Genomic DNA, 23,728 nt, shown 5'->3' with positions numbered 1-23,728 from the left:
CGGCCGGGCGGGCGCGGGGCACACACCGGGGAACGCGGAGCTGAAACCCCAGCCTCGGTCCGAATTACAGGAAACGGGGCGGAAAGGGAGCTGCGTGTTTCCCTAATGCTCCCGTGGTCTCCTGGGGCTGCCGGCCCCCGGCAGACCTCCCTGTCACGCTGATCCTGTGTACTCACCCCAGCTTCCCCGCTCCTGTACTTAGTTCCTCATTCCTAACACAGCATTAGCGACTGACTTGGGGTTTGTTATGCTTTTGATTTGGGCCGACATGTCTAAGTATTAACACGTTTCAAAATGTCAGCATTTCAGTTGGGCTATGGGGGTGTTTACACTCGGTGAGTTGCTTCCCTTTGTAAAAACAATCGGCAGGTTAGGGTTGAGTGGTTTAAAACTGTACGTAAAGAATACTTTAAACAGAACAAAAGTCAAACAAAAGTTCTAAAAGTTAGCGAAGTAAAGCATTTAACATTCCCAGAAAGGGGTTTTGTGCAGGAACGGGCAGAGCTAGGATGACATTTGTTGCCTTCGTTCACAGGTATAGGCTGTAGTAAAAACCAGGGTTTCTGCCAGTCGGGTGCTCTGTTTCCCTACTCTGAGCCAGGATCAGCCTCGTTGTCGTTGCCAATGGTTTGTCAGAACTATTTTTAAAACACTCCAGTGAAGGAGAGACCGTAGTATCAATACCACAGACACCCATAACCCACGGATGTAAAACAGCCTCTCTCAGAGCCTGTTAGTTTCCTTCCATTTATGTATTAACCCGTAGAGTCCTTAAAGATCATGAAACTTGAGCTGTACTTAAACCATCTTTTTTTCATCTGCTATTTTAAGATAATCTTCCTCTGCCTCCCTCCCAAACATCTCAGAGGAATTGGTTTGTTAATTTAGGATGATGCTGTTTCCTATACATAGGGGAAAACTGTGTGTGTAAGGGCACACACACAAGAGTGGAAGTGAGCTGATTTCACAGGGGTGAGTTTAAATATACATATTCCTCATTTCAAACAGCAGTGACAAATTTTGCGAAACACTGAAGGTTCTCCTTTGGGAAGACAGTGCTCTGGGAGTTTGTGAGCACAATTGTGTTTGGTTTTTTAGAAATTGCATGTTCTTGTTTATTTCTAATTCCCCTGCTGAATAAAGTGCAAAAGAAGAAATTTCAAGAAAATAAAAGATTCCTCAGCGAACACTTTGGGCCTTTAACACAGACTTTGCCCTGGATTCTTCAATGAGGTTCAAATGCAGATGTAGTTAATCTCCAGATATATACTGCCAACCCCATGAGCTGACTGATGTTAATTGTGTGGTTATTTCTGGATAGGTTGTGTCTCAATAATCTGATCCATAAGAAATCCATAGGTGAGGTTTGGTCTGCATAGGTGTAGCTGGAAATGTCACATCCATACAAATATCTGAGAAGTTCTGAGGGATTGAAAAGCATCACATTGGTTCATTCTAATGGCAGCTATTCTCAGGACAAAGGAAAACTGTTGTAAAGATTGTGTACCTGTATAGAGTGTTCTGATCTTAGCAAATCCAAAGCTTAGTTCCACAGAAACCTCCTCTTTTGCTGCCCAAACCCTAGACATACTTTTGGGGGTTCTCTGGATGTCAGTTTAGCAGTGGAGAAAACACCCAACAACCCTTCTGGTTCTCCTGTAGCAAAATAGCCTTTTTTCTTTCTTTTTCCATTGTGACCTACAACACCATGGCAGAAAAAATATTGATGCTTATTTAGCAAAAGTTAATAATTAATTCTGGGTACAATAAATAGGGACTAAGTGTATTTATCAGTCTGAGAGCAGAGCCCTCCAACCTTGCTCCAGCTGACAAGTTATCGTTGTAGCGAGGAGCTGTTTTGAATGTCCTTACACAAAACTGGGCTCAAAGGTGTGAAGTGCATTATTTCTAACTGAGTTAAGTGGAATGGAAGTAAAATGAGATCTTGAAAAGTGATAATGGGTGTTATTGTGCTTAAATGTTGCACTGCAGCAATTTAAAGTTACCAGAAAACCCAGAAGGTAATCTTTTGGAATTTTGTTTACAACTCCCTCCCCAAACTTCTTTTTGAACATTGACATGTCATTGACATCCCTTTAGCTGGGATGTTGATACACTGCTACCCCTGGTTTCTTCATTAATTCAGACTGACTTTTCCTGAAATTCTTTGCAGCTGAAGGACCTGTATTTTGTTCGGGCCATGATTTAAAGGAACTGTCAAGTGAAGATGATGTGAAGCATCATGCCCAAGTATTTGAATTATGTGCAGAGGTAAGCAGTTCTTTTTGAGTGCCTCTGCCTTTGGCTGGTGTTAAGAGCAAGCATTGGTTTAAGGAGGGACAGCATTGGTCCTCCGCTTGCTAAAGCAGAGACTGTTCCTACAGATTCCTTCAGATTCCTTGATTTTTACTGCCCTGCTATTTTAGTGCCTGATTCTGGTGAAATTAATGTTTTCCCTGGATTTCTTTACATGTAAATAGAAGGGCTAGAACACAAATGTGCATATCTCCAACAATGTGCAGAGTCAGGGTATGTTCCTAATTGAGTCAGTGTTCCTTGCAGCTGAGTATTTGGGCAATGTCTTTCCTAGAAGTCTAGGGATAACCACCTTCAAATCACTTGTGATCAAATGTTCCTTCCCAGCATTTAGTTAAAAGCTCAGGATCAGCCTATACATCAAGTAGACAATGTGAAAGTAAGATCTGATTCACTGGTTGTCCAAGTTCTTGTTAAAGACCCAGGTCAGGGAGGTGGGGAAGTTAAAGTGAACCCTGGAGCATTTGGAGAGAATGGCAAAATCCCTTTTGATTGTGGTGGTGCTAGAATTTGACCCCTGATCCCGCTCAGTGTGACAACAGAAAGTCCTTTGAAACCTTTAGTTCTAGTTCCTCCAGTACTAATGATCTCTAAGACATTGCCAAGCCCATATTTAAGGAATGCTGTAAATGCCATGTGTGAAAGCTACAGCTGAAGGGCCCTTCGTCATCTGTTCATCAGAAAGGAGCCAAGATCCAACAGTTTGGGGGGTTTTTGATGAATAGAGAGGAAGGTACTTCTGATGGCTTCCCAAACAGGATCGGGTCTTCCTGAATTTCCATACTGACCACTGTCTTTTGTGCATGCAGGTTATGACTTTAATCCAGAAACTTCCAGTGCCAGTGATTGCCAAAGTAAACGGCTTGGCTACAGCAGCAGGCTGCCAGCTCGTGGCAAGCTGTGACATCGCGGTGGCAAGTGAGAAATCTCAGTTTGCTACTCCTGGAGTAAACATTGGGCTGTTCTGCTCCACACCAGCTGTGGCCTTGGGCAGATCTCTTCCAAGGAAGGTAGGCTTCCTTCCCAGATACTCTTTGTAATTTTGCAAGAAGTAGATTCCCTTGTTGGAAGTTTTAGTTCCATTTCCTGAACTTTATTTTCCTGCGGTACAACATTCAAAGTACTTTATTTCAAAAGGCATCTCCATAACTCTTGGGACTGGGAAAAATAATAAAGGGTGAACTCTGTTTAGGAAAGGCAGCTTCCTACTGATGTGATTCCAAGCAGCACGAGCTCGTCCCAGCTGCCCACCAGCTCAGCAGTCCCTTTCCTTTCCAACAGACAGCTCGGGGCTTTAGCCAATGATGTTCTCCCCTGAGGAGGAAACCCCTGCAAGTTCAGGATAACAGTCCCACCGAGGCATCAATTCTTGCCAGGCAGTGACATTTCACTGCCAGCAGGATCTGCCTGGCTGTAGATCAAGATGCTTTAAATAGCACCTAAAACCCTCCTATACTGTCTTCCTGTTTTATGTCCTACTGATTGTGGCTGCACATCTCTCTGTACATAAAAAACAGTACAATCTGTAAAGCTTCCATAACTGAGAAAAGAAATTTTAAGTTCTGATCCAATTGGATTCATGCAGACAGACAGCCCAAGCCCAGCAGGGCTTTGCTGAGATGCAGTGACTGAACTGCCCACATCCCACTGCTGGATAAGAGCTTCAGCTTGAAATTTCCCATCTGCAAGGACATCCTGTTCAAATAGAGCCCATGGGGGATTTCTCCAAGTGTGCTCTTGTGTGCAGTTGTAGCTGCTTCTGAATTAGTATTTCTGGGCTGTAGGATCACCTTTCTAAAATGTGTGGGATATACTTTTCTCTGTGCCACTTTTCAAAGCAGTAAGAACATTCCCTACAGTTCCCAGGATTGATGATTTTTACCTTTTAACAAAAGAAGTGCTGCCATTGTTTGTAGCAGAGCAAAGATGCTAATGAGGATAATCAGCTCTTATGATTCAAGCATTGGTCAATTGCATCATGAGTCTTAGAAAACCATCTTTATTGATACATAACATTGAATAGTCACTGAGTATTTGGGGGATTTTTTAGTTTCAAACCTCAAGCACCAGATGCTGAAAGCAGCAGGAGACTGAAATAATGTGGCTATAAAAAGTCCATATTTAAAACCACTCATACTAAACTTAAAACTAGGACAGGTGTTTTCAAAAACCGCACATACGCCCAGCTTAAAATACCAAGTTCAGTCATTTGACATTGTAGATGATCCACCTCTCTCTTAATTTGTACAGCAATCACCAGAGATTGTGGGCTTTTGAAGAGAAACCCAGAGGTGTCAGCCTAGGACAGCTGGAATCAGCAGGCAGGCTGGAAGAGATCAGCTTTAGACCAGTCCTTCTCTTTGCTGAGACCTCTTAACAGGTCCTTGGCAGTTCAAAAGACCAAAAGATTTAAATCATTTGTGAAAAGACTGACTTGAAGGAGGAGGCTGAAATACCCCAAACAAAGCAAAGCACTAAGGCAGTTAGGTTGATTTAACACAGTATTCTTTCTTGTTCAGGTGGCACTGGAGATGCTTTTCACTGGTGAACCTCTCTCTGCCCAAGAAGCATTAATGCACGGGCTTGTCAGCAAGGTGGTACCAGAAGACAAGCTGGAAGAGGAGACCATGAAAATCTCTCAGAAGATATGTGAAAGCAGCAAATCTGTCCTGGCCTTGGGGAAAGCCACCTTTTACAGACAGATAACCCAGGACCTCGACACTGCCTACAAAATGACTACTAAGGTCATGGTAGATAATTTGACTTTGAGAGATGGGCAGGAAGGTATCGAAGCCTTTGTTCAGAAGCGTAAGCCTGTCTGGTCACACTCTCAGGAGAAGAAATGAGCCCTGTCTCTAAACAAACCTTAGCTATGCTTTATGATTCTTCACACAGTTGCCTTTGGGAACCATATTTTTGTTCTTACTGAAAGTTAAATTTCTCTTCTTACATATGCCAGACACAATAAATTTACTCTAAGTATGTAATAAATGTTAAGAAAATTCAAAGACAATGGTTTTTCTGAGCAGTGAATTTAATCTGTGGTTTTAGAAGTAACTGTGCTGCAAAAATCAGTTTAAGGTGTCTCAGGTTGCATAGGGAGTCACAGGGACTGAGAGAGAGCTCAGATCACCCTGTTCAGAACCTCCCCCCTGTAGTTCTGGATGGGAATTGCTATGTATTGTTATTAATAGAGAATTGAAGGGCTTGGACACATTCCAGAGATGATGGTAGTACGTATCATAATGGATGTGTTAGTTGGGAAGTCCATCCTTGTTCTCATAGCTGGGCTTTTACCAGCACTGGAGCAATTCAGCCACGGATTTACAGACTTGACAACCTCCAACAAAAGGGATTCAGCTGCTCCCCTGGGTAATCAGTTACAACCCTCCAGGTTAATTTTTTATTAATGTCCAATCTGAGCCTTGAAGCAGCACTTTCTGGCCATTACCCCTTGTTACATTATTTGGCATTATTGAGAAAGTTTAGCTCCATTATCTCTGTAACTCTATTCAAGCAGTCACAGGCTACAGTTTGACCATACTTAGACTTCTCTGTGCCAAACTGCACAGGCCCTGCTTCCTCCACCCTCCCTGTAGGTCATGTTCTCTGGGTAACCAGTTTGGCACCCCTCCAGTGGACCAATTCCAGTTTATCCACATCCCTTTTGTACTGGTTGTGCCAAAACTGGACTGTATCCTAAATATGGCCTCACCAGAGCTGAGCAGAGAAGAGCAAAATAGCCTTCCATGTGCTGGTCTGTGAGTAGTGCTCAGTGTGTGTTTGGTCTGCTCTGTGACAAGAGTGCACTGCTGGTTTGGATTCAGCCAGGCATCCCCTGTGAGCCCATTTCCAGCAGGACTTTCCCCTGCCAGTCCACTCCTCCCTGTACTGGTATCTTGTACTGGTTATTCTTCCCAGGTGAAGAAACTTGCATTTCTCCTTAGATCATGGCTGGTTTGGATTGAAGCCAGGCCATTTGGGGTGCCAGCCATTGCCCCAGTTTTGCAGAACCTGCAGATTTGCTGAGGATGTGTTATTGATGACAATACTGGATGAAAGGAGCCTTAGTATCAATCCATGGTGATCAACATGGGATGACCTCCCAGCAAACACATTTTTTCTGAAGTTCCACATAGCCAAATCATGAGGGCTCATCCATCTCATCCTTAAATAGACACCTAAGCCAGACCATGTGAATCACAGTATGGATGGGCCTTTTTTCTTTGTTGACAGTAGAAGCAGCCTAAAGTGCTTGATGCAGACTCAAATGTCTTAAGTTAGATCAAATTAATCCTACCTATGGCTACTAAAACTCCAAATGTAGAAGTATCATTTATACATACACAGCCCCACAAAGCAAGTCCCTTTTCCATCTACAGGTTCAAAAGAACGAAATTTTCATTTCTGCTGCAAGTTTTAATTTTAAGAATGGAAACTTAAATTCACCATTAAACTGTTTCCATAGAAATGTGAAAAATGTGTATCCTTGGCACTAGTTGCTTTAAAAATACAAACTTTAATTGTCACCACCAGGAAAGGTGGGTAAGTTTTTTACAAACTCACGTAGTTTATATAGGTTAGAAACTGTTCTGCACAATTAAGAGATGGAAGAGTTAAATCTGGAGCCCAGTAACCTTCATCATGTCCTTTCCAATGCAGTAAGATGCTGCACTTAGACTCTGTTCCCACACGCTGCTCTAAAAGCATTAGGAAGAGTAAATTGTTTTAAAAAATATTTATATTTAATGGCTGTCTTGAAACTACTCAGCAAATCTCAACTGGCTCTTTTGTTCCAGGCTTTTAGAAATGAGTACATTATCTGATTGTGGCAGAACAGTGCCCTTTTCAGCTAACTGCACTAATAAAATGGTTTCACTGGCCATCTAAAACCATGAGTGACAGTTTAGATGAGCACATTCTTTCAGATATTTAGAAATTCTGCAGTTGATTGCCATCTACACAAGATAGGGTTTGGCATTAACTCCATTCAGATCTTAAAGAGAAAAAATATTTTTGTTTTAACTCAGTTTTCACAGTATTTAAATAATTATGCAATTATAAAATTGTAGGATTATCCTAGAATGGTTTGGGTTGAAAGGGACCTTAAAGACCATCTAATTCCAACCTCATGGCAGAGACACCTTCCACTAGACCAGGTTGCTCAGAGCCCCATCCAGCCTGGCCTTGAACACTTCCAGTGATGGGGCAGACACAGCTTCTCTGGGCAACCTGTGCCAGTGCCTCACCACCCTCAAATTAAAGAATTTCTTCATAATATAATATAATATAATATAATATAATATAATATAATATAAACCTATCCTCTCTTTCAGTTTCAAACCACTCTGCCTTGTCCTGTCACTAGTGCTTTTGTAATTAGCAATCATCGGTTCTAAAAATGTTGGCATCCCCAGGAACATTTCCCTCTTGCTTGAACCACTAGACAGAAAAGGTTCAGAAGGTTTTAAAACATCCTCACACTGGCCTCTGAAGACTGAAAAAACAACTTAATTTTTCATTTCTGTCTTGCATGGGCTTTTTATTTTTGCCCACATCTGCCCTTATTGTTTCATTTAATGGATTTACAGGCTATTCCTGGGAAACAGAGCAGTTCCAGAGTTGTTAATTAAGTACTACAGTCAAGAAACAGCAAACCAAATGATAGATGGGGAGCCTTACCACCATGGTTATCTGCTGCCTGAGGGAAGAGTTTATCCCAAAATAGCAAGGAGCCTATCCCTTGTCACCCCCTCCATTTTTATTAAAGAATCTCTCTGCAGCAAAGTCTGCCAGGTAATTAGCCTAGTTTCAAGCCATCCTAACAGCATGTGGCTCTGGAAACTAAGTACAACTCCAACTGGATACAGCCTCTAGGATACAGCTTATCCTTGGAAATGACCAACATTTTCCATCCATATATACAGGAACAGCTGGAAAGGAAACCAGTCATGATATGCAAGGAAGGAATTGCCAGTTTGAATGGAATGAAGGGGACTGCCTCAGAGTCCATGGAGGCCTTAGAGGAATGGCTTTGAGCCTCTACCTGGAAATTTTAGAAAAGATACATAAGCAAAATCTAGAGGATATGATCATATCACTTGTGATATAGCTTCAGGCTCCCCTCATGAACAGGGCAAATGAAAAGCCAGTGAGCAGTGACAAATAACACATGGCACAAGGTGATTCCGAGTTCATGGACCAGGCAATGACCTGCCTCACCACAGCACTTGGGGAATATGTACTGAAGGTAGAGTTAAACAGAGGATTTGGGTAATGGGCAAGGTATTTATACCCTCTGTGCTCCACAGAGCCCAAGAACAGTTTATATAAGCTTTTATATAAACTTCATGCAGTTTCCTTGAGGCCACCCAACCCAGAATTCAGCAGCCTGCATAAGAATTAGTTTTGGGTTGGTTTGAAGTAATCTCCTGTAGCTGTGGAAGAGAGAGCTTGAAAATACATCCTACAAAGGCCCAAAAAGCTGGACATAGTTAACATTAAAAATGCATGACTACCTCATTGGCAGGAGTCAGCACCAGAGTTTTTACCATCTAGCTCATGATTTCTGAGCATTTGGATGGCAGCAGTGTGTCCTTCACAGAATTGCCTCTGGGTAATTCCTGTATTGCCATTCCTGTATTGCAGATGGGGAAATTGAGGCCAAATGTGCTGTGCCTGAGGTCTCACAGTGAGCCCGTGGCCCTGTAGCAGTGGCACTCGGAATGCTGACACCTGCTCCTTGTATTTCTTCAGCAACAAAGTTTTCAGTAAAATCAGCAGAAATGCAGGATGACGGCATGCCCTGAAGTGACTGCAAAGGCTTCTGAACAGGAATTACGAGCTACTGCATCAAAGGCCTCTTGCTTGACATTTATTGGCTTTTTGATGAATGTTGGGGTAATTCTACTGTCAACAGTTTCTCATTAGGAGCCTGGCAATGTACTTTCTGACCATTATCTTTCTCAATATCACACTGGGTTGCTACAAAGAGCAGAGATTTTATGTAAAACCCATCTATCTCTGTAGCTGCAAACTTTTCTAATAATTCTACATTTAAATAATCTCATGGAAATGCTGGCTGCCTTATCTGAGAAATAAGGAGACTAGACAAATGGTTAAATTTCCATGAAGACCTAAAGCTATCGGACAAATCTCATACTGCAACAAGTAGGATTATTTGTCTTGATTCCACTGGCATTGCACCTCAATTATACTAATTCTGAATTTCACTGCTGAATAATGCATTCCCATCCTGCTTTACACTTGCAAAGGAAGGAGGAAACCTTCAGAGCTGCACCTTACACTCTCCACAGTATGATGTACCATCTCCTTGCTGCTTATGGTCAATATTAGGAATTATTTTTGTCAAAATCATAGATTTTCTGAAAAGAAAATAGTAGAAATATACCACTAATACCACTGTGTATTTGGAAAGGGGAAAAGAGTTCATTCAACTTTGATGTGCCCAAGTGTAGTAATTTTCATACAATGAGTTTTAAAACTTATTTTAAATATTGGTATCCTGGAGTCATGATAGTGGGAACATCACAGGGTTATTGTATATTTTATTGATTATGGTTGTTATAGACAAAGAAATTAAAACAGAACCAGATATTAAAATAACTAATGGAATTTGTACTACTAAAATGGGTTTGATTCATGACTAATATTTACAGCTACTTAATATGAGATACTAACTTTCCCTCCTAGAGGTAGGATGATATTTTCAGCCTGCCAAAACCAAGATTTGTAATGCTCTGGAGTTAACTGAAAATAAACTTTCCCACCAACTCTTTAACCTCACTTCCATGGCAGTGCAGACTAACCTGTTGGATTGAACATGGATTTAGGTATTGATCTCATCCACCATTTCTGCTGTGGGAACATCCCCTCCCAGGAAGGCAGCACAGGTATGGATGGCAGTGTCTGAGTCTGTCACTTGGCCCGTTAGAGCCCTGTCAGGAGCTCTGATGTAATAGGCCATGTCTGAGGGAGCAGAAGCAGCTCTGCTTCCTGAAGGAGTTTTTAAGGACACATTCCCTGCAATAAGGGAATGTTGACATTCAGGCTGCCTCAGCTGCTGATGACAGAGAAGGTGTGAGGTTTTCCAAAGTGGCGCTCAGGTTTTATTCCAGACCTGTCCTCCTATAAACAATTACAGTGGATGAAATCATGTTTGGAAAGATGGGTGATGTTTTCCCTGTCAACTCTGCCCTGCCAGCATCAAGGATAATGTGATATATATACCTGCTTTGGTCTTCTCCACTTCCTGGCCCAAAATCATTCTCAGCGTAGACAGGGAGTGATGCTTCTGGAAAGAAACAATAAAGAATTAGTAAATCATATATAGAACACAGGGGAAAGGAAAAAGGAAATGAATATATGAAGTAATTGTCCTAATGTGGTCTTCAGTCTAGATAAGAATATTTTGTTTCTTGTACCTGTTTAATGAAATACACCCTTCATGCCAATAGAACTTTATCATCTGTTGTTTAAGGGAGGTAATCCTATAACAAAAATCCCTATTCTGAGGGTTAGGATATTGTATAAATATAGACATGGTGAATAATTCTGAGTTAATCTCCCTTCTCTTTCAAGACCTCACTAGTGTGCTTTTTCTTTTTTTGTTTGTTGATTTGGTTTTGAGACCTCAGTGTGAAGTCAGAACTCTTATTCTGGTTTTCTCTCTCCCTCATTGGGGGTTAATTTTGTTTTAATGAATGCTGAGATTCTTACATGACTGAAGTACTCATTCTTACATGGGTCCACAAATCTGAGACATAACAGATGAAAGAGCAGTGTAATGAAAGAATTTAGCTCTCTGAAAGAAGGCCCTGCAGGAGAAACACTGAGGTGCTCTCCAGAGCACCCACACAGAGGACTGGAAAACTGACCTAATTTACCCCTTTTTCATTGGGAACATGCAAGGATGATCAGCCTCTTATTCATTAGCCTGAGATTATTATTAATTATCAATATTATTACTTATTTTTATAGTTGCTATAATTCATGCTATAATCTGTTAAATAAAATGACAGCACTAAAGTTCAGGAATTTAGATTTTGATATCTCCTCCCCACAAATGGGCTTGGAAACTGGTCCGAATCACTGAAATCAGAAGCCTTTGATGCTTGAAATGGGGAATAGCATTTGTCTGGCAGCAAGAGAAAACTTTATCCTTTTACAGAGCCTATGAAAAAACACTTAGTCCCTACCATGTACTCATCACAGTAAAGTGGAAGTTGTCAAAGGTAAAAGTCCTTTTTCTTTGCTGTCTGTGGATGTTCCTGTAAGCTTTTAGTCTTTTTCCACATGAGCATTTATTCAGAGCAAGCAGCCCAAGAATATTTCCATTGACAGCCTGAAATCTTTATGAGGTACTGGATGGTTGAAATACAACATCAATTTATTCAGCACTCATAACGAACCCAAACAGTGAATTTACCACAGGAAAAGTCGGTAAAGAGCTCAGTAGCAGTTCATAGGCTAAAAAAAACCTGTTAAAATGTCCTAGACCTTTCTGTCCCATTCACTATAATATTTAAATATATTTCTATAAGTAATTTTTTAGATAATTCTGAAACATAAATAAAAAGAATAAAAGATTTTAAATCCCTGGACTAAAAAAAAACCCCAACAACAATAAAACAGACAAAACAAAACCAAAACAAATAAACCCTGATTCACTTCCTGGCTTTCTCACAAAACTCCACTATGACCTTGGGCAAACTGGCAGAGGCAGAAATGTGACTGTTCAGTCCAACCTTCTGTTTATCACAGGTCATTGCTTCTGCCTGCTTTACCCCCAAACAACATAAGAATTGCAGCTTTGGTTGAGCTAAGGAGTTGTCTAACCTTGTGATGAAAAAAAGTTCAAAATAAAAAAAAGAAGATGCTAACAGTGTGATGCATTCTCCTTGCAGTCAGGACTTGTGGTTTATTTCTGCTTTGAATTAATCTGACTTCCAGGCGGAGTACCAGAGCTGCATTTTGTGGGCTCAGGTACACCTTTTAGTATCTCAGTGACTTACAGGTAAAATGGGGCTGATCATTGAATTTTTTTCACTGTGTTTTATTTGAGTTGTCCCTGTACACCACAAACTCTACAGGGGAAATTTAGCTCTCACTCCCTGTACACGTCATGCCTTGCACAACAGCTTATAGCGGACTTGGCTTTGATGCAGAGTGATTGATATGTGATTGATTGATTGACTGATGTGTAGCATCTAAATTACAACAGTGAGAAAAGACAAAAGAAAAATCAACCAATAAATACTAAAAATCTCTGTGTGAGGGAGGATCCCTTCAGTTTTCTGCAGATCCCCGGAACTCCTCGTTCGCCGTGGAGCAGAGAACCCTCCCTCTGCAGTGAGGGCACCGAACTGTCGGCAGAGGGCAGTGGCAGCTCACAGCTTGAAGCGGCTCCCGGGACCCGCGCCAGGCCGGTGCTGCCAGCCTTGTTTTTCTCCTGGACTGCTCCCAGGGAATGAGCCCCTGCTTTATTCCGAACAGCACGTGTGAAAAAGTACCCCCGGAGCCCCGCAAGTCAGGGGTCTAAGCTTTCTTCTTCTACTTTCCCTGCCCTTGCATCCTCACTGATTACAGTGGAGGACCAGTTGCAATCTGATTCAAGATAGACAACTCGGTACCAAATTCCAGGGAGATCTCTGGAAGCAAGAGGAGACCCTGTTCTGCTTTAAGGAATACACCTGTGAGAAATACAGCTGTGTCTCAGGAGCTGGACCATTCAGCTGAGCACAGTTTGGGAAAGCCTGGCTGTTCTGGCTTTCCTGGGGAGTCTTAATTTTAGATCCAAATGGGTCTGTGTAGATTGGTAAGAGGTTCTGGAGGGAACACGTGATTTGGAAAGGCCTTCCAAGGAGGCTGTGTCAGCAAGCAAGGTGGAAGAGGTGAGTGAACTGTGACAATCCTTCATGCCTCAGGCTTTCAGGAAGAGGATCCAGAGGATGGGCCTCCCATCCAGAACTCAGCCAGCCAGAATGTCAGTGCTGTCTCCCTCACCCACCTTAACAGGTGAACTAAGTGGCACCATCTCTTCTCGCCGTGATTCAGTTTCCCCAGATGTAAAGGAAGTTTTAAAGTTCTGTGTGACACACTAAAAGCAGTGAATGATAAGAATTAATCAACTGTGCTACTCACTAGCTAGTTCATCATTAGTTATGAACTAATGTGCTTGTCACTGCTGGCCCAGAGTCTGCTGGCCAGAGAAAAAACTGCTGAAGGTGTTAGTCCAGATGGACTGTAAATGCCAAGGCACAGCAGGAGCTGTTGAAAGATAAAAATATTCTCTCAAGTCTTCTCCCAGCAGGAACAATATTCCAATTGTAATGCAGATACCCTACTGAGTCATTCCATCCCTTAGGCCAGGTGAGCACCCTGCAAGAGTCTGTGAAGGTAATCATTACACTGTTGTGAATATGAAGGAGTACAAATGCCAGGTGTCTCTATCTGAGCCTCAGTTTTACTCCTGGCTTCATGAAAAGTAAGAGAGCATGACCGCCTATCATGATACTCTCATTAATTGGAATTTCAGAGAACACTGGTTTATCAGCTGATTCTCCCCAAATTCCCATACAGTAGAAGAAGGATAGGGAGCACATGCACTGTTCAAAGCCACCACAGTGAGGGAAATCTACAACTTCAGACACCAAAAGAGCCAGTACAGTGGGCTGTGCTGGAGCAGCAGAGGAATTCAAATAAACAACATTGAACGACCAGCTGTGGAATGCAGTGAACCCAGCCAGGTCAACAAGAACACCGATAAGGTGGCAAGTGGGGTCCAGCCCAGGCCAAACCTGCAGGAGCCCTTGGCAATGGGGTACAGGTTATGCCAGCTTTGTGCCCAGCAGCTTCTGGACGACTCTCACCAGTGGACTGAGTGGAAGATGTAATTTAATTGCTTTGCCAGTTTTCACTACAAAGGCTCCACTCAGACTAGTCAGTCGTGATTCAACACCTTTTCCACCAGACAGCCTCAGCCCTGCTGTGCAGGTGTGCTCCCACAGAGCCAGGACAGAGGTGACCTGTGCTCTTGGCTTTGTTTTCCTCTCTGCCACTTTTGAGCTTTCCCTGACTGGGAGAAGCTGGTTCAGGCAGGAGCCATTTCAGACTGTGGCCATCTGTAGCCACAGATATTGAACCACCACCAGTAACATCCCTAAAAGCAAACAACTGAAACTTTGGAACAAAAAGCAAATGTTACCTCAGAGTGATAAGTAGCAATAACAACAGACCTGGCAAGACAGTATTTTAAGCCAAAAATGTGCTAAATAAATACTTTTGCAGCCTGTTTTGAATCTTTTCTTCAAAGAAGTTAAAGTGATTTTTTTAGGAAAAAAGGTACAAAACATCCGTTTTAAGCAAAGGGGGTTTTTACTTCTTAATTACAAACAAATTTTAAAAGGTTTAAATGAAAGTTTATGCAAGCATTTCCATATAAATAAAAAAAAAAAAAAAAACACCACTCTTTCGTGTGGACAGAGAGTTCCTGTTAAGGCGGTGGTTGGTTGCATGGAGGATGCAAAAATAGCTGGTAATGTAAGTGTATATGGGATGCCATTAAGAAATCAAGTGCTAATGAGACTGCTTGGGACTGAATCACGACTGCCTGTGGCTATTCCATGACAGCTCTTCCAGGAGGTGTCTCCAGCAGCCATGAGTCAGATCCCTGCCTCTGCAGGAAACTCCCTACAGACAAGCTGCCAGGTATGTCCTTAAAGGCAAAGGAACCAGGGTCTTCCCAGGTTTGAGCTCTCCCAACTGCAAGAACAGGTCACAGAGGCAGCTTGGAGTGAGCATGGATAACAGCAGCCTGAGAAATCTCTGTGCACTGGCATGAACAGGAACCAGCAGCATTGTAAAGGTACAACAGATGGCTGTGAGCCAGGTGTGTTCCTGTTGGTCCTTGAATTGATGTTGGCTCTGACACTCTTGTGATCTTGAACACAGGCCTAGAGGACAGACTCTTCACTGCCTGAATTAAAATCTTGCCCTCGGTTACCCTAGGCAAAGTTAACGACTATAATTTATTAAAAGGTCTATAATGACTAGTTAAATGATGTTGAAAATGGTAGTTGCATGCAAACAAGTTACAAAATGTCCTGACAAACAAAATGTTTGCACTGTACTTGCTTTCAAATGGAGCATAGCAGTTAAAAGTCATCCATTTGTCACCTTTGGGGGGCCAAGAACAATATATTAACTATATACATTTGCATCTACCGTACACATCCAGGTGCCCTATACTGTTCTGTTTGTTGGTACCTCAAATGCAACTGTGTGATGGTTTCCTTCCCATGATCTGCATTCCACAGACTTCACAAGGACAGCACCTACAGTGGAGTCTGCATGGTAAGCACCAAGTGAACCCACTGTGAACAACCTCTCTCACAGCTGTGTCTCTCTAGCAATGTGCTCTCAATGAAGCAGCACCCTTCCTTGTGAGAACCAGGAAAGTATCCATAGGCAGCACCTCCCAAGAGGCAGGGCTGGTGAGAGAGGAAGGGATTCATGCACAGGTGACCTCACCTCTTCTGTGTGTACTGATGTTATTCATAAAACACTTTCATAGCTACTAAAGAAAAGCTTGGTATTACAGACCGGCAATGTTTCTTCGGTATTTAGCATTTGCAAGGGACCCTGCACGGCTGAAACTCAAAAAAGCCTCCAACATTCAAATTATTTTCTCCTGTTCCCAGGGTCATTCTCTCTCACTACCCTGTTGCAAATCTCCTGATATCCTGTCTCTGAAGCTCAGGTCACCAGCCAAAAATGATATCCAAGCCCAAAGCTAATTGTCTAAGCTCCTTCTATAGTTATAAAGAGGAAGAAAAGCTTCAAAAGATGAAAACACCTGAAATGATGAGGGGTACAGAGCTGCCTGCCCACAGCTTGTAGGGAACGGATGTCTCAGAGCCCTTGACCCTCATCAGGGAACTACTCAGGAGCTGGAGCCTGACACATTGTCCTGAGCATAGGAATATTTTCAAGAGTAGAAACAGACTGATGAAATCCATAGAAGTTTTTAGAATATTTTTTTCATGTTATTTGCACTTATATGTATGACTTTGCATTTATTTAAGGGCTTGAATATTGCTCTTATCTTGATATAAGGCTTATTTGATTACTTCTTTTTTTCCTAGGCTGGGGAGGCCTCTCCCATTCCAGTTTGAGAGGTACACATGGTAGCAGTGTCCTGACCTCAGAACAGACCTGTTAGTGCAAGATGTGGTACTGGTTGTCCCACTGCTTCTTCCATCTGTCTTTGCACAGCATCAAGGAGGAAAAGGGAAAAAAACAGCAGTAACAGATGTGCTTTCATTCCTCACTTTCAAGGGTGAGATTTCCTTTTTATGGAGAGATCTCTCAAATTATTTGCTATTGGAGCCTGATATTTTTAATAGCATCTTCTTCCACCAAAGAGCAAGTTATTCTGTAAAAAAGCCAGTTCTTTGCCTCTGCCAGCTGCATGCAAGTACAAAATTACAAAGCACTCACTTAGATGAAGTGAATACTTCATTAAACAATTAAGCAATAAGGCAGAACAAAGGCTGTGGTTTCCAGGCCTTGTTCTGTAATTGTATCCTAGAGCATTAGGAGAACCAGTGCTCAAACACAGGGGTGCAATTTAGGTTAGGATTATCCTCTAATAGCCTTGTCCTGTGGGATTAGGGGATTGCCACAATGGGGAATTATTTTATCCATCAATGGCAATGTAAAATGCATTATTTGTCCCTGAAGATCTGGAGGTGAGGATTCCCATCCCTCTTTCCTCCTTTCATCTTCTTGTAACGCCTTGAGTAGAAGCTTTTATCTCTGATTTCACTTTCTGAACCATGAAGGGTATTCCCCAGTCCAGTTTTTATGGAAGTACAGTCTCAGAACCCAAGTTCACAAGTAAATATCCCAAACACACTGTGGACACTCTGAGCTTGAGGGACGCTGAGGATGGAAAATGTGTGAGCCAGTCTGTTGGACAAGGTTAAGTTTGTGCTGAAGTTTTCTATTCACCTCATATGCAGCCACTGGACTTCCATGGAAAACTGAGAGGCTCCTGAAGAGATAAGGCATAAGCAGGTTTCAATGGCTGATAAACAGAGACTGTTTGGATTGCAGATGGAATTTAAATATCTAAAGTCCATCCACATTCTGCTACAGAAGTCTAAACCCCTTTCCTGGTCTAGTAAAGGCCTGATTCAGCTCATAATTAAATTACTGGGATTTGTTCTACTGACTTGAAGTTGACCCTGGGCAGAGCCCACAGCCCCACTAGAATCCCTTTCCAGAATATCCTGGATGACAGTGGCAAGTCCTTCCCTCAAACATGATCTACAGGGAACCCCTCAATCCTGCTCTCCTCCTCCATAAACCATTCAGTCCTGCTGATACAGAAAATAGAGCTCAAATGCAAAATACAGCTCACTGTATCACAGGACACTCTGTCCTTGGGAACTGGAATTAAGATCATCCAGGCACATATCACGGGCCAATGGAATACCATTAGAAGAATTAACTTTCAGTTCTAAGAGAAATCAAACCAGAAATTAAAAAATAAAAAAGAAAAAGAAAGTGTAAATAAAAGAAAAAGAAAAAAGCACAAACCACAAAACCCCACAGCAATTTAAAAAGGTTATTAATTAAAAACAGGTTTATTTCCAAGTATATGTATTTTATGTTCTCTTGGAATAAATAATTTTCTATATTTCTTTGATTCTAGTTGCACTTCTCCCCTTTGGAAATAATAGGATTAATATTTAATTCAATTCAGTGACATATGTCTCCATTCCCCACAGGAAAATAAGTTACATTAATTTTAAACTCACTGACACTGGAAAATAACCAGTTGTTTATACTCATTGGGAGTATGGGAGAACAAACTTATCATTAAATGTCAGAAAACATATGTTTTAAATAGCAGAAGCCAAAGAACAGCTATTAAAATCAAGCCACTTTTAACCAGATACTGCAACACCATTAGAAAGCTGTCCCACCCCCCTCTAAACAAAACACAGGAAAAGGGAAGTATTTGCTCTCAGAGTAGGATCTGCTGAAGGAAAAGATGAAAGATTAGATCTGACAGAGGATTTAGGAGCCGAAACTAGAATTTAAATGAAAGTGAGGTACTAAGTGCCAAAAATACACCCCAGCTTCCCTTTCTCTCCCCCCAGGTGAACTGCAGACAAAGCCTGAAGGCAGCACAACTCATTAGGGAGCAACTTCTTCCTCTGCAGCCTTCTCCTAGTACCTGCAAATCTTGTCTCACCAGTGAGGTGCACTAACACCAGAAGTAAGGAGAGGAGAGGAGAGAAATCAGATCCGACTTCCTAGGCAACTCTCTAGTATGCCTATGAGATCAAGCAAGGAAGAGGAACATGGCTTCATGGAGAGAAGGCAGTAGGAAACCACAAAGGCAATAGAGAGAGTTCTGCAGAACAAGGGTAGGTCCCAAGGCATGGGTGGGGTGGGGGTGATGGTGGGAGAGGCAGAAGGGATTGGGGACAGTGAGCTGGCCTCTGCAGTGCAGGGAGGAGATAAGGTACCAAAGAGGGAGGGGGCAGCTGGGAATCTGGGTATCCAGAAGGCAGAAGGAAGACTGTGAAGGTTGGTTGGAGAGATGTTAATAACCACAGCTCGTGATGCCTCCAGCTCTGCTTCTGTACAGGGAAAGAACCTCACTGCCCACAGCAGCCTCAGGGCCATTTCTCAATTAATTTATAACACAAGCTGGAAATTAGATATTCTTCTGGCTTAATCACAAACAGGGCTAAATGCTACAGGCGTTCCTAAAGAGTACATAATAAAGACTGTCTCTGCTCTCCACAGATCCTATCTCGACTATTTTTCACAGCAAGCGATGGTATCTCAAGTGCTTGTCTAGGAAGTGCCCACCTAGAAGACTCCATTGTCTCTGAACTGCCAGGCTGTTCAAACTCAACACACACATACCCTGATCACCCAGGGGAGGGATGGAAGTTGCCCTCTGCAGCTCAGAAATATTCCTGTCCCTACAGCAGTGGATCTGCTTTCAGAGCTGTCTCCCTCAGCCTAAAGTTTTTGTCCCACAGCAGTTCAAACCAAATGCAAAAACATCTGGGTAAAAAAAAGAGATACAAGCACCTCCCAAAATGATCACTGAATCATAGAACAGCCCAGGCTGGAAGCGACCTCAAAACATCATCAAGTCCAGTCTCTCATGGAGAAGGGAGCCTTAATGAGATTATGTAGCACCCTGTCCAGTCACATACTGAAAACCTCCAGTTCTACCTGGTTCCTTGGGGAGTTTGTTCCAGTGAGTGACTGTTCTCACCATAGAAGATGTTTGTCATACGAAGATGAAACCTCTCCTTGAGCAATTTGTACTCATTGCCACTTGTCTTCTCCATGTGGCTCCTTGAGGAGAGCCTCCACTCCCCTTGTAGTAACCCTTTAAGTGCTGGAATACTGTGATAAGGTCCCCCAAAGTCTTCTCCAAGGAGAGAAGACCTAACTCGTTCTTTTTTCACAGGGCAGGCTCTCCAGCCTTTTGATCATCTTGGTGACCCTTCTTTGGAACCTCTCCAGACTGACTGTGCCTTGAATTGCATAGACCAGGACCAAACAGAGTACTCCAGGTGTGGCCTGGCCTCTAATGGGTTTTTGGGTTATGTTGTCCCAGGTGCAGGATCTTGCCTCTTGTCTAGTTAAATAAACCTCATACAGTTCTTACTAGTGCACTCTTCCAGCCCATCCAGGTGTCTCTGCAAGATCGCTGTCATTTCTCACATGTCCACCTCACCACCCAGTTTAGTGTTATCAGCAAACCTGGGGAGTGAGCATTCAATCTTGCCCTGTTTGTTTTCAGCTGTTTCACTAAGCCAACCTGCCTGACCACAAAACAAAAGCCACAGAGTTGGCAGGAGGGAGACAGCAAGTGACATCTGGGCTGGGATATCTGACTGCTACTGAGTCACAGGCAAAGCCCCAAGTTTTGGTTACTGTAAGTTTATCTCATTGCTTGGAAATGCATTCTGCCAGCTAGGCACTGAAAAGCAAGGAGTGCTGTGACACTGAAGCCTTCCTTTGGCTCGGGCTGGAAGTGCCCTGCCAAAAAAAGGAAGTGGTCAATCACAGGGAAGAGCTGTATGAATCAGTCCTGGAACACATTTCGTGTGGGATTACTGATTGCAAACAATAATAGTGACCTGCTGTTGGTACAGTACTTTGTACAACAAGCCATGCTCTTGTCTGGAGGTTTCCTATGGCCACTCTTATGCAAATAACAAGTCATGATAATACCATGTTTATCACAACACTAAGTCAACCATAATGACTGTAAACGTAACCTGACCTTCACTTTGGCTAAACCCTATTTCTTTCATGGTTATCTCATATCTCAGTGCATATTTATTTCCCTACTTTGTCTATCTGTTGCCTGTTCTTTTACTTTACATACACTGCCTCGCACAAGGGGCTCTGAACTTTAACTGTAGAGCTTTCTAAGCCTACTGAAATTCAAGTAAATTACAGATAGCTTCCCATCAGTCTATGTTTTCTTTCTGACTGCTCAGTTCTACCAATTCTTATCAAATCCAGGCCACATACAGAGAAAAAGAAAAGACAGACCCAAAATGAAAACTATTTGTGAAAAAGTCCAAAACAGGTGAATAAAATCCTCTTTGATCACAGTTGTTTAGTTCAGTTTGTCTACTCTCAGCTATTTGCAGTAGCAAATACAGTGAGCACATTCTGTGAGAAGAAACATGAATTTTGGCCTGTAACACAAGGCAGAGGAGTCAGATTGGCAAGAGGAGTTTTATAAACATGGGCTTGTTCTCGCAGCTCTGTTTTGGGCAGCATTACCAGTGTACTGACACTGACAGCTGGATGTGTCACCCTCCACTGATGCTGGAGTATGATAGAAGAAATTAGAAACGCGCATAAAATACTGTTTTTGCTACATTAAGTAGCAACCAGAAATGTCAGTATCACATGTTAATTAATGATTAATGCTGGAGGAAGGAGATGCATACCTCACATATTTTTAAACTGGTATAACAAGTTTTCACCGAGCAGAGGAGGGAAGTTCTCTATAATACACAGTAATGGGCCGTGTACTTGGAACTGTGCTCCATAAACTTCCCCACCTTCAGGACAGAATGTGTCAACACACAGTGTCAACACAGTCCTAGAATAAACTCGGTGCCAGGATTAGCAATCAGTAATGTCGAAGAATGAGGAAAGAGGGAAAAAACATACAAATGATGATCAAAAGGAAAAAAAATTATTTTGGACACACCTGGGGTAGAAAAACATTGATAGGGCACATTTTTAATATGAGACTACATCTGATATTACAAGGTGATGAGAGTATATCGAGAAATAAAGAAAATAACACTGTGGAGCTGATAAAGCCCTGGAACTGTAAAATCTTCCTCAGTGTGATGTCCTACTTATTAAGGAGAATTTTAGCTCAGGCAGGTTGAATTAGCATATAATACATTGAAGTTATCTAACATTCCACCTTGATGAATCTCAAAGCACTCTCCATCTGTGTATTGATGTTCCCACACTGGAAATTGGTAAAGTACACACTTGCCTTTAATTCTTGAATTAAATGTTCCCAGAACAGAGATGCACTCCTTAGCTGGGGTGTCCATGCTATATGCTGTAGACACCACTCCCACTTTGCTCTTTGATGAAATAAGGAAATTTCCTCTCCTGTGCTGTTGTGTAACAGTTGTTACACAGGACAGGCATGTGATCCTGTATCAAGTTGTTGCCAGAGCCAAGAATAAAAGAGAAAGGTGGGATTCATTTAGCCTAACATCAGCAAACTCAAAACTTGTCCCCCAGTCAAGAGAGACACATAGGACTCTGGTCAGGCTTCACCGCTACAACAACTAGAGACATGTTTCCTCACAATGTGATTTGTCCAACCTGACCTAGTGGAAAGTGGAAATTCGCTTTCTCTCTTGGCTGTAGAATGACCAAACAGCTTAGATTAGGCACCAGCTTTAACATAACCAAAAATTACATAAGGTAAATATCTTCTTAGAGTCTCAATCATTTGCTTTCCTCCTGGACACTGCTCCTGTAGCTTTGGAGAATACTTGAAAAAAAAGTTATAGACTAGGATTGGCCTTACCTTGTTGACCCTCACTGATCCACCTTGCACAGCTCCCCCTTCCCTGTTCTGTTACACCATTTATTTGGGTAGGGTCACATCTTTTTGAAACATTTCCATCTTCCATACTTTGAGGAACTTCTTGCTTTAGGAATATTTCAGCCACCACAGCATGGGTGAAAAATAATGATTTCTGAGAGCAGCTTGAAATTTTTATAGCATAATATAAGTCAAACTGTCAATCTGCTGGCTGCCATGGCCTTGCACAATGAAGGAGGGAGAGGACACGATCACCTGATAAATACTCGTGAGTATGACGATATATTAGTAATAAATAAGAGTACAAATAAGCAATATTTGTTATTGAGCTGTTAAATATATGGGTGGCACAGATTAACAAGGCATGCAAACCTTTTCTCCACTGAGGAAGCAGACTCAGGCAGTTGTGACAGTAGCTTTTTCTCTTCTTTTACCTTCACCATTTCTCAGTAGTTTAGTGGAGGGACAAGCCCCTCAGATACCAGATCCAACATAATTTATGCTCCATAGAACAGTTTGGGTTATAAGAAGGCCTTGAAGACCATCCGATTCCAACCCCCTGCGACAGGCAAGGGCACCTTCAACTAGCCCAGGTTGCTCAGAGCCCCATCCAGCCTGGCCTTGAACACTTCCAGGGATGGGGCATTCACAACTTCCCTGGGCATTATTAGGGCAGGTTTTACCTCCAGATTCTGCGGCAGTCAAAGGTGTCACTGTCCCCTCTCCCAGTGTGCCCACCATGGCACCCAGCCCTCTGCCCTCACAGGGTGGCTGTGGAGACCCATATCCCCGACACAGAATTACAGAATCAGTCAGGTTGGAAGGGACCACAGTGGTCAAGCAGGGCCATCCCAGAGCACACAGCACAGGATTTTGTCCAGACAGTTCTGGAATATCTCTGGTGAAGGAGACTGCACCCTCTCTGGGCAACCTGTTTCAATGCTTGGTCACTGCACAAGACAGAAGTTCTTCCTCATGTTCAGGTGGAAGTTCCTGAGCATCAGTTTCTGCCTCTTGTCCTACTGGATGGCACCACCGAGCAGAGCCTGGTCCATCCTCTGATACCCTCCCTTTAGATACTGATAGACACTGATGAGGTCCCCTCTCAGTCACCTCTTCCCAAGGCTGATCAGGCCCATCTCCCTCTTTCCTCACGAGTGAGGTTTTCCAGACCCTTGACGAACTTCGTAGCTCCAACACACCGGGGTCCGCTCCTGGGGCGGGGCGGGGCGGCAGAGAAGCCCCTCA

The 23,728-nt window shown here is 42.6% G+C and overlaps 1 protein-coding gene across 1 annotated transcript; it reads left to right on the top strand.

The window, feature by feature from the left end:
• The first annotated feature begins 1,820 nt into the window (after positions 1-1,820).
• Positions 1,821-5,329, top strand: ECHDC3 (enoyl-CoA hydratase domain containing 3). The gene is made up of 4 exons (XM_008638406.2): positions 1,821-2,021; positions 2,174-2,271; positions 3,126-3,326; positions 4,836-5,329. Exons 1-4 carry the CDS (start codon positions 1,979-1,981, stop codon positions 5,160-5,162), a joined length of 669 nt encoding a protein of 222 aa, XP_008636628.2. The 5' UTR covers positions 1,821-1,978; the 3' UTR covers positions 5,163-5,329.
• The last annotated feature ends 18,399 nt before the right edge of the window (positions 5,330-23,728 follow it).

Source organism: Corvus brachyrhynchos, unplaced genomic scaffold (genome assembly GCF_000691975.1).
Source record: "Corvus brachyrhynchos isolate BGI_N302 unplaced genomic scaffold, ASM69197v1 scaffold307, whole genome shotgun sequence".
Taxonomy (NCBI): Eukaryota; Metazoa; Chordata; class Aves; order Passeriformes; family Corvidae; genus Corvus; species Corvus brachyrhynchos.
Note: the sequence above shows the minus strand (reverse complement) of the source record. Positions and strands in the feature narration are given on the sequence as shown.

Coding starts and splice junctions, on each gene's coding strand:
- ECHDC3 (XM_008638406.2), top strand. CDS start 1,979: ATGTTGCACTGCAGCAATTTAAAGTTACCAGAAAACCCAGAAG. Junction 2,272..3,125: donor TATTTGAATTATGTGCAGAG/GTAAGCAGTTCT, acceptor TTGTGCATGCAG/GTTATGACTTTAATCCAGAA. Junction 3,327..4,835: donor GCAGATCTCTTCCAAGGAAG/GTAGGCTTCCTT, acceptor TTTCTTGTTCAG/GTGGCACTGGAGATGCTTTT.